General features: G+C 38.4%; 1 protein-coding gene across 1 annotated transcript in view; it reads left to right on the top strand.

Annotated features, from left to right (window-relative positions):
* The first annotated feature begins 8,035 nt into the window (after nt 1-8,035).
* The window catches only part of tmprss7 (transmembrane serine protease 7), a 73,059-nt gene continuing 69,447 nt past the window's right edge, over nt 8,036-11,647 (top strand). The window contains exon 1 of the mRNA XM_048603080.1: nt 8,036-8,103. Coding sequence (XP_048459037.1) covers nt 8,052-8,103 — 52 coding nt within the window. The 5' untranslated portion in view covers nt 8,036-8,051. The remainder of the gene's footprint in view (nt 8,104-11,647) is intronic.

Here is an 11,647-nt window from a genome sequence, read left to right as displayed (position 1 = left end):
ACAAAGAACTCTTCTATGGTGAGGGAATTCAGTGTTAGAAAAAACTGGTTCAAGAGTGGAAAAAGAAGGAATTCAATGTGGAGAAGATGCACACAACCAATCTATCACGAGAACAGGCATAGATGATCTTGAGAAGCACATATCAGAATGGGTCCTTGAAAAGCATTAGAATGGTTTCATTGTCACTGAAAGTGCAATGTCTATATATGCACATAAGTAAGTCAAATCAAATTTTGAGTCCAACATTGATATCAGAGCATCAGCTATTTGTGTAGCTGCTTTAGGGGATGAAGATGTTGGTGTTGTAGCAGAAGACCAAAATCACTCTGAGATAGCCAAAAGACCTTGATGTCTAAATGACCAGTTTCCACAATTTATCATCAGACAGGCACAAATACAAATATTCACTGTTGAGTTCTGAGGAAGGGTCACCAGACCTGAAACATTAACTCTGTTTTTTCCTTCACAGATGCTGCCAGACCTGCTGAGCTTTTCCAGCAACTTTGTTTATGTTCCTGATTTACAGCATCTGCAGTTCTTTCAGATTTTAACAATGGTATCACTTCAGCAACACAGATTAAGTGCTCATAATTTTCAATATTCCCAGCAACCGAACTGTGGAGTAGAAAAATTGAAAAACAGTTCTTATAAAAACTACAACATGCAAGAAGACAAGATTTAAGGTGAAATGAGCTTGCATGACTAAAGAAATATAATTAACGATTATGTTAATTTTCAAGTGCAAAACCATGCCAATAATCAAGTTCCTTGGAGAGGTTTTGGTGCATGTCCATGATAATAGTTGGCTGGATGAAAATAATATGAGGTTATCTATTCATAATCTGTGGACTGGGACATCCCAGTGACATACTCAAAGATTGATGTTCATATCCCATACAAGGATTGGCTGGATAGGCTGGGACTTTTTTCCCTGGAACGTGAGTGTTAGGTTGAGTGGTAACCTTACAATGGCCTATCAAGTCACGAGAGGCATAGATTAAGTAGATAGCCAGCAGCTTTTCCCCATGGTAGGGGATTCTAAAACTAAAAGGCATAGGTTTAAGGTGAGAGGGGAGAAATAAAAAAGGGTGCAGAGAAGCAATTTTTTCACACAGAGGGTGGTAAGTGTCAGGAATGGGCTGCCAGATGTAGTGGTGGAGGCGAGTACAATTTTCTCATTTAAGAAACATTTAGACAGGTATGTGGATGGAATAAGGGTGGAAGGATATGGACCAAACACGGGCAAATGGGACTAAATTAATTGTGAAAACTGGGCAGCATGGACAATTTGGGCCGAAGGGCCTGTTTCCCTGCTGTAAACCTCTATGACTCTATGACTAAGCAGTAAGACCAAGAAATTGCATCAACATTGTTGTTATACTGGGGTGGTGTCATATATCCATAGGTCAACATTTAGGCATGTGCCTCAACAAACAACGTAGAATGGTATAGATGGATAGTTGTTGGAGAATAAAACCTCCACAAAGAGTAGAACTATGTATGCTGCCCCTTTGCTGTTTTATGTGGTTGGCCAACAAATTATAGGATGTTATTTGTGTGCAAGCTTCTATCAGATATTTCAGAAAACGCGGAATGCCAAATTCAGTGGAATGAAAATAAAGTGATTCGTTGTGGAGTGATGATTCTGATGACCAATTTAAAAAGAAATCTTGTTTTTCATTAGCATCTACCTCCTGGACAGAGATAGGTTGTTGTGATTTATTTTTGTTATTTTGTCCTGTTGTAGGGATTGTCCTGCTGTTCCTGCAGACAATTCTGAAACAATACTTTCTGTTGCAGACCAAGTCTCCTCAGAGAAGAGACTTGCTGTTTAAGGATTTCAGTTTGCTAAGGTAATTGAACAGCCTTGGACAAGGTGAGGCTTTCTCTGAAGTATAAAAATTCAAATAGAGCCTCTTCCAGGACACAATAATAACATGAATAACTCATCTCATAAGATCCAGGTGGCCTGCTAAACAATAAAGGTCATTTATGAAAGAATCCATTCTCTCTCCTGGTTCCAGACTGCAATTATAACAGAGTTCCTTCTTAGAATGAAGTAGGTATTGAATGTCTTAATTAAATCTTAATATTTTGCTGTTCCTTTCTCTATCCCGAATCGGGCAAGAATTGTATCAACTGTTTTATCAATGACATATAAAAAACCCACAGCCACAGGTACTGCATCTGCCACGTGTTTGCTCACAATCCTGCCCGGTTTTATATCATAAACAAACTTGGAAATGCTATATTTGGTTCTCCAATCCAGATTGTATATTTACATTGTGAGTATCAGTACCCAAGCTGTGATCCTTGCAGCATCGCACTAGTCACTGCCTGCCACCCAGAGATAGACACATTTATTCGCATTTTCTATTTCATGTCTGTGAACCAATCGTCGTTCCATGCCAATGTATTATCCCCTATCTCATGTGTTTTGTGTTAATTTTGCCCACTAATTTCCTATGTCGGACCTTATCAAAACCTTCCGAAAATCCAAATGCACCGCATCCACTGCTTCTCCCTTGTCAAATCTACTAATTATATCTTCAGCTCCAGTTGATTTGTCAAACATGACTTGCCTTTCATAAACCCATGCTGGCTTTGTCCAATCCTGTTAACTCTTCCAAGTGTTCTGTTATCATAGCTTTGACTGTAAACTCTAATCCTTTTCCCACTACCGATGTTAAATCAACTGATCTATAATTTCTGTTTTTTTCTCATACTCATGAACAGGAATCTTTTATTAACTGTATAAACTATGCCTAGAGTTACATAGGAGAGTGCATTCCTATAACATTGCTGGCTTGATCCTAGTTCCAAGTTTTGGAGAAGCCAGCAGGCATCAGTGATGACTTATCCAATTCTTAGAATAGTAGGACTTAACCTTTACAGAGACTTCTAAGATTGACTTATATGCTAACATCCATTGTAGTGCATATTGACTATTTAAAGCCTTCTATTTCTCACTGTATTTTTATCCTTTATTGCTTATTTAGATGTTCTATTTTCAAGGAATATGGACAACTCTGGTAGAACCTGTGTTTACTGCCTATCCCTAGTTGCCTAATGGGCTGCCTTTTCAAATCATTGCAGTCCATGGGCTATAAGGGCACTCACTGTGCTGTTACAGAGAGAGTTCCCATATGTTGACTTGGTGATATTGAAGGAATGGTGATAAATTTTGAAATCAAGAATGTGTTGGATTTAGAGAAGAAATTACAGGTTTCCATGCTCTGGTAAGGGGGAGTGAATGTTGCAGATAGTGTATGGGGTTTCCATCACATGGGCTGTTTTGCTCTGAGTGGTGTCAAGCTCCTTGAGTGTTTTTGGTGTTGCACTCATCTAAGGATTGCAGAGAATTCCATCACATTCCTGACTTGTGCCTCATAGATGCTTTGTGGAGCCAAGATGTGAGTTACTTACTTCAGAACTCCCACCTCTTACCCGCTTTTGTAGGCACAGTATATATATGGTTGGACAGTTTGGTTTCTGATCTATTGTGACCTGCAGGATGTCAATGGTATAGAGATAAATGTCATTTAATATTGGGGGAAACCAGTTAGATTCTCTCTTCTCAAAGATGGTCATTGTTTGAGACTTGTATGTCACAAATATTAATTGCCATCTACTGGCCCAGCTCCTGAATGTTGTTATTGATGAGATAGCTGAAGATATTTGAAATAAACATAGAAAATGTTTGAAACATTAGCAGTGTCTGGGGAAAGACAAATAATTTGATAGATGTAGGTTTCAGACTTAGTCTCCGCTGTAATGGCAGGTCCATTTGTTGGTTCTGAACCCCAATAGAAAAGAAACACACTTTGCTAAGGCTCTTTCACTGACTTACAGCGTGAGTCTTCTTTCTCCAGGATCTCAAGCCAATTGGGAAGAGTGGGCAGGATGGTGCATCCATTCTGTGAAATGGAGGATGTTTAATGAAAGGGACTATGATGTGTATTACAATGGCTCATCAGTACATAGATATCTGAATCTGCTTAAAGTGTAGCAATAGTGAGGAGATCTGGGAAGGTTGCTCCCTGGGTCTCTCACTCTTATCTAGGTGCAGTGAAGTAAATTCCCTCAAGTATGGGAGGAAGGGAAGAACATTTCAAACTGAGCAGACATGGATGGAAGTGGGAGGAATTCAGCAGAACTGTGGCCTTTCCAACTTGAAGCTAATGGACCAAGAAGATCCAGGACCTCAGGAGGGCATGAGAGGTGAGTGGGCTAACACTTCCAGGTGTCAGGCCAGTCTCTGACTTTCACTGCATTCACCTGCACTGCACTCCTGGGATAACTCACCCTACAGCTCCACTTATTCCTTTCTCTATTTCTATCTGAGCACCCGATACTCATTGTCAATCTCCTTTCTATAATCTCTGTCACCCAGATATTTCATAGACAGCCACTACAAATGCTGCCCTACCCTTCACTCCGCACAAACTGTTTCTGAAACTCAGACCTTTCTCCTTTCCCTCATAGAGTCTCACTGCAGGTGAGGAGATCAAATAAACTGAGGGAGAGGTGGAGACCACAGAAGGTGCCCCTCCTGTGACAGCACCTCATCAGCCACTGGCAATGTGTGTGCCGCTGCTCCCCGGGAAGGAGATTTTGTTCTCGGGTGGCTGCAGATACCTGAACTAATCTAGTGTAAGAGCCTGAGTCTCTGAAGCACTGCTGCTCCAATTTGGAAAGAGAACAATCACAACTGTGAAGGGGAGAAGAATAAGGAAATGGGGAGCACATTGTGAAGAGCAGAGTGCAAAAGGGATAGAGAGCAGAAGATGCGTTGAACAGGATGGAACATATTGGAGTGGGGGCAAGTAGAGCACAGTATGACATTTATAAAATTAATTCTGGTTTTCAAGAAAACTTGACTTCTGTGTTACTAGTACCAAGGCCAAGGTGAACTATGAGTGATAACATTGTACCCCTGGATCTGAATTTCAATCAGAATGGAGATTTAAGCTGAAATTCTATAAAGCAACATCCACAGTAACAGAACAATATTGTGGAAGCTATAGTTTATTCTAGTAGACTGTGCAAAACAACACTTTTCACTATATTTCGGTACATGACAACAATAAATCAAATCAAATCAAATCACTAGGATCCTGGCTGATCCTCTATCTCAATGCCAAATTCCTGTTTTCAAAGCATTGCCCTTGGTGCCTTCAACATCTCAAAATTTATCTATGTCTTTCTTAAATATATTCAGTAACTTGGCCTCCACACTCATCTGTGATAGAGAATTCCATAGATTCACAACCCTTTGAGGAAATAAACCTTCCCTCACTTCAGACTTAAATGGTCTACCTGGTATAGTGAGAGTGTATCAACTGGTTCTAGACTCCTCCACCAGGGAAAACATCCTCCCTGCATCTGGTCTGTCCAAGTTTGCGAGAATTTTAGTATCGTCTTCAAGTGTGATGATCAGAATAACGCACATCCCAAATGGAAATTAGTAATAATATTGCTTGCTGTGAATACATTTTGACACACAGATTTTAATATGATGTCCTTCAAATACAGCACTGTTCATAATTTGACTTTGTCTCCTGCCATAATTAATATACTATGAAAACTACTGTTGTGAGCATCCTTTAAATGATCTTTATTGAATTACACAGGATAATGATCTTTATGTCTGTATGTATGTGAAAGTGCAATCTTATTAGAGAGAATATGTAAAAAGTAGTTATCATTCACGTTTTAAAGTTCAGACATTATTTTGTTTGCCCAATAGCAAACAGTTTTTTTTCCACCAGTGAGCATATGAGAACATAAAAATGTATGAATGCTGCAAGGCCATTGAATCAACCTGTTTCAGGCCATTCTTGAAGTAGTTTTCAATTTAAATCATCTATCTTTTCAACTGCAGTGGAAATGGAATGCTCCAAAGGGAGATTAGAATAAATTTCCCTGGCGGAAACATAAAAGGGAAACAATTTGTAAGCTCAAGTTTACCAAGTGGAAAATGGAAGCAGAAATTTTAAATTTGCAGGACAGGTATACCAAAGATATCTTAAAAAGTGTTTGAAGTCAAGCTGATGTTGGAATAATTTGTTTGCAGTGGGTAGCCATCTAAACAAATGTGGTGCTCCTTCCCTATGTTCATATCTTAGAATCCTGCAGAAATAATGTTGCCCTATGGACAAGCTGCTGGACTTCCTTGTGGAACCTTTTACTGGTTTGAATGCAATCACCATAAAACTGTTTTAAACAAAAAAAATCTTCTGCTGGTTATGTTTGTCATTGCTCTTCCGTGTTCCTTCCCACTTCACTGGGACTCACTTTAGGCCACTATTGATGAGTCAAGCAGGCCAAAATTCAATGCATAAAAAGTGTGAGTTGCATATGGAGGTATGACAGGTGTCGGCCACTTATTGTAGACAGCACATTTCGTATCCTGACAGTAATATCTCAAAGTGCTGAGAAAGGTATTCGTACATAATTTGTCCAGGTATTTCAGCTAAGAGATTTCTTTCAGAGTAGCAGCTCTAATTTGTTCTTGTTATCATTATCCCTTTAATGTCCACTTAGGGTGAAACATTTTTATGGCTTTGAGATGTATAATAAAGTCACTTTCTGGAACAAGCTCAACAAATTCACAAATGATCTGAAATTTTCCTCCGTGACGATTAAATGTTGGTTTAAATAACATAATAATTTTGGGAAATCTGATTTGAATATTCATTACTTGCCTAATGAAGGGACTGATGTGTGGACTTGAAAGTGCACCTACTAACATGAATTAATTTTAGTACACTGTTTTCTTTGGTACCTTTTAAAGACAATGTTAATGACATTAAACACACTTTGGATTAATGGAAATTGCAGCTTTACTGTTTAGCTCATTGAGGCTTCCAGGGATGTGATGAACTGTAATCCTGATTCCACTGTCCATTACTGTGTGTGGTGTTGTATTTCCTCATAAATAATAGTATCCAGATGGAAGGACATACTATACTATACAGTCACCTGGATAATGTAGCTATGTTTATCTTAGATGCTGTATAATTCCATTATTTATTATTTAAACCATGGTGCTGTAAGTATTTGAAAATAAGATGTTTTCATGCTTATATTCTCCTAGGCTTTTTGTTGATTATTGTTCCAATTGTAAGATTAAGTATAAGGGTAAAGTGTATAACATTATGACAAAGGAATATTGAATCCATTTAGCCTGAACAGTCAGATTTAAACTTCCAAATATTTAGATTAAAACAACTATTATAAAGTTTCAAATGCAATTTTATTCCAAGAACATATTAAACATTTTCTATATTTGCTAATACCAAAGTCCATCTATTTATAACTGACATTAAATGATCATATTGACTAAGGTCACTCGTGCTTCTACTGAAAATAGAATATGCTGTTATTAATTTAATAATGTGCAGAAGTGTGAAGATTCCTGGTCAATATGATAATTCAATTCTTTTTACTTTCTTTTATAGATTATAATGCATTTTGCACACGAACTCAGATGTGCAAAATCCATTTTATACCATATATGATTAGCACTCCTACCTCCAAACTGACTTTAATTTTTGTTATAGATTGCAGTTTGAAGGCAAATAGATGAAAGGTAATTGTAGGATCTATACCTGAATCCTGCCTTTTAGATACAGGTGCTTCTCTGATGAATTTGATTCCCTTACATAATGGCTCCCCTTAACTGTCTGTATCTGGCTCTGTTCCTCATAGATCCCCAAAACCCACCATTTTGACCAAGACAGTGGTCACCCTTCCTAATAAATCCTCCTTTCACTTGGCTTCCATTCCTGTTCAAAAACTTTCTGTGAAGCTTTTAAACTATTTTCAATGTTAAAATGTTAAAAATGCAGGTTGTTGCTGACTTTCTTCTCTTTAACATTTAGGTTTCCAAAATCTCAGTTGACGTGAACAACCTGGATGGAATTTTGCCTGTGAAAAGAAAACATCCACGAAAAGGAAAGAGAAAACCCAAGTTACCATTTAAATGTCAATTTAAGGAGACAACTGAATGTTTCTATATCCACAAAAAAATTATCTTCTTTACTCTGATGATTTTTGTTATTATGTTAATAACATGGACCTTACTATGGGTCTTTGTACGTAAGTATTTTGCTTAGCTATTCCCATAGAACAAAATAACTGTATTCTTTGAATTTTTGATAGATTAGCAGTCTATTCAAATACCAGTTCTGATATTTAAAAAAATTCCTATCAAACATGGATGAACATTTTGTCCCTGGTATAGCTTAATACAAATTAGCACCAGATTATAAAATCAAATTGAAAGGTTTAAAATTGTTCAGGAACATTTCAGTACAATTGAAAACTTGACATTGTCTCAAATAATTGCACGTTTGTGTTATAAGTTTAGGATTTGCATAAACACATGTTGGAGTTCAATGATATTGGTTGCTCCTGTATAAGTGATTTGTCTGTCTCACTGTTACTAGAGTTGACTCATATTGTTTCATTGCTAATTGTACAGTAGTATTCAGTGGAGAATCTCACTCTGGTACCTTGTTGAGAATCAAACTGACAATTGATGTCTTCACATAGTAACTTATGTATCTCCCAATCTTTCTGAAAGCAAGCCCTGAAAATATTGGTCAAGAAAAGCCTGATGTCGATCTGAGCTAGTTTATTCCACAATATAGTAAAGATACAGAACAGCAATTAACAAGACTGTCAATTCAATCAATCTCAAGTGCTGCAATATGACTTCTAACTGTCCTCCATATTTCTTAACATCTCTGCAAAGATGCTCAGATTTCATTTTTAAAACTTGATTGAAGATACACAAATCCTTATTCCTCAATTTCCTGTCTTCATAGGAATTTGAGGCTTCATTCCTAACCACTGCTTCCTGTAGATTAGATGCAAGCAGAGTTTGGTATCCAATGTTTAGCATGCCCCTTCCTTTTGAAACAAGCTTCACGTATTTAAAACAACTTAATCCTCAATGATTCCAGTATACCTTGAGAGATTCTGATTTAAGGTATGACCCTTTATGCTTTCCTGACACCATGAGCAACATATTGTGATCATTTATTTTTCATTTTTTTGCAGGAAAGGTGTTTTTGTTTCAGAAATCTAAACCTGATGCATGTATTTTCATTCTCATCCATTCAAACTAGCCAAGTGTGTATTGGCCTGATCCTAAGTAAAATACTAAATACTGGCAGAATTAGCAACAATTGCATGAGAAAATGAGGTAAATCGTCCCTATGTTTAAGATTTTGGAGGATTCCGGAATAGTCCCAGAGGGATATATACTTTAGTGTAGGACCCATGGGTCTCAGACAGGATAGTGAGTACTTGGAAGCAGGATAGAGTTGGTTTGGGACCCTGTAATATTGGGGAATTTGGCAGAGGTCTAACCCTATTGAAGTATGCTACAATTCTATAAAACTCTAGTTAAACTGGAATATTGTATTCAGTTCTTGTTTCACAAGAATAATACCCAGCCTAAATTGAGAGGATGATTAAGCTTGCATTCCTTGAGTATATCAGGTGGTGATCCAATTGAGGCATTTATGTGATTAAATAAGTCATTAGGGTAAATAGTGAAACACCAATTCTGCAGGCAGTGGAGACCAGAACAAGAACATATAGTAGATAAATTAGAGCCAGGCAATTCAAGGTACACTAGTAGGAGAAATTTGCAAGGATTTTCCTTAGAATACTGCTGAGTTTAGAGGAATTGAAGGGTTTAAAACTGACATATATCATTTTTGTTAGTTTGAGGTATGGAACTGAAGTTGAGCTTTAGATTGGCCCTAATCTAACTGAATGACCAACCTGATGGGCTGAATGGTCTGTTTGTATGATCACATGCCTTAAGGAGCCTGATCTTAAAGAGATTCCACAGTGTCAGAAGCTAAGGATATCTTTTAGAACCCAGAGGAGCTCCTCTACTCCTCCTGCTCCCATAAAAATAAATGAATATATATCTTTGGGCTTCTCTTTGTCTGGACTGCCAGTGAATAAAGAGTAGATGCATATCCTGTCCTGTTGAAAGTTAAAATAGTACTGGCATTTTAAAGTGTGGGCAAAGATCTGTAGCTCGGGTTATGGATGAGGTTGTTGACTTGCTCGCCGAGCTGACTTGTTTTTGTTCAGCCGTTTCGTCACCATGCTAGGTGACATCATCAGTGGAGCCTCTGATGAAGCGATGTTATTCTACTCCACTTGGAATTTATACTGTCTGGTCTGTTATGGTGACTGTCATTTCGGTTTTTGATCTGTATGTGTTTGTACATGGGGTCCAATTCTAAATGTTTGTTGATTGAAATACGGGTGAAGAACCATGCCTCTAGGAATTCCCGTGCATGTCAATGTTTGGCTTGGGCTACTATGGTTACCTTGTCCCAGTTAAATGGTCTTCATTGTCTGAAAGTACAGATATTAAGGAGAGTTCATCGTGCTGTTTTGCTGCTAGCTGATGTTCATGTATTCTGATGGCTAGTTTCCTTCCTGTCAGACTGATGTAATGTTTGTGGCAGTCGTTGCATGGTATTTTGTAAACCACATTCGTTCTGCATGTTGTAGGAATGGGGTCTTTAATCCTTATAAGTGTTTGTCCTGGAGTGACTGTGGGCCTGTGGGCCACCATGATTCCTAGTGGTCTTAAGAGTCTTGTTGTCAGTTCCAATATGCTCCTAATGTAGGGCATTGTGGTCAGTGTGTTAGGGCATACTGTGTCCTCCTGTTATGTAAGCATCTGTGGATGAAGTTGTGGGAATATCTGTTTAAAGCGAGGATCTTGTATAAGTGTTTTTCCTCTTTTCTGCGTAGTTCTGGAGTGTTGCAGTGTGTCCTGGCCCTTCTGAGTAGTGTCCTAATGCAGTTTTGTTTATGGACATTGGGGTGGTTGCTGTGGAAGTTGAGGATTTGATCCCTAAGGGTTGCTTTTCCATATACTGAGGTTTGGAACTCCCCGTTTGTCACCTGCTCTACCTTAACATCCAGAAACGGAAGTTGATTGTTGTTTTCTTCTTCCCTTGTGAATTTAATCCCTATGAATATGCTGTTGATGAGGTGGTGGGTCTCTTCTAATTTGCTGCATTTAATAACGACAAATGTGTCGTCTACGTACCGGATCCACAGTTTAGGTTGAATGCGGGGGAGGGTGGTGTGTTCTAGTCTTTGCATGACTTCTCCTGCAATGAGTCCTGAGTTGGGTGACCCCATTGGTGTACAGTTGATCTGTTTGTATATCTAACCATTAAAGACGAAGTGTGTGGTGAGGCAGAGATCTAATAATTTATGTATGTTGTCCTTGCTGTTTCCTCTAGTAATGTGGTTACTGTTATCTCAGCTAGTAGGATGTCGTTTGATGTGAATAAAGCTGTGACGTCAAAGGATACCATAATCTCGTCGTCGCTGATTTTTATATTCTTGAGGGTATCAAGGAAATCTTAGGTTGAATGGATAGAATGGGGTGATCCGTCTACTAGGTGTTTCAATCTCTGTTGTAAGTCCTTGGCCAATTTGTGTGACGGTGTGCCTGGTAGGGAAACAATGGGTCTGAGAGGGATTAAAATCGAATCAGAGATAGTAGGAACTGCAGATGCTGGAGAATCCGAGACAACAAGGTGCAGGGCTGGATGAACACAGCAGGCCAAGCAGCATCATAGGAGCAGAT

Source organism: Rhincodon typus, chromosome 11 (assembly GCF_021869965.1).
Source record: "Rhincodon typus isolate 14 chromosome 11, sRhiTyp1.1, whole genome shotgun sequence".
Lineage (NCBI taxonomy): Eukaryota > Metazoa > Chordata > Chondrichthyes > Orectolobiformes > Rhincodontidae > Rhincodon > Rhincodon typus.
The sequence above is the reverse complement of the archived record's forward strand: the minus strand, read 5'-3'. Positions and strand labels throughout refer to the sequence as shown.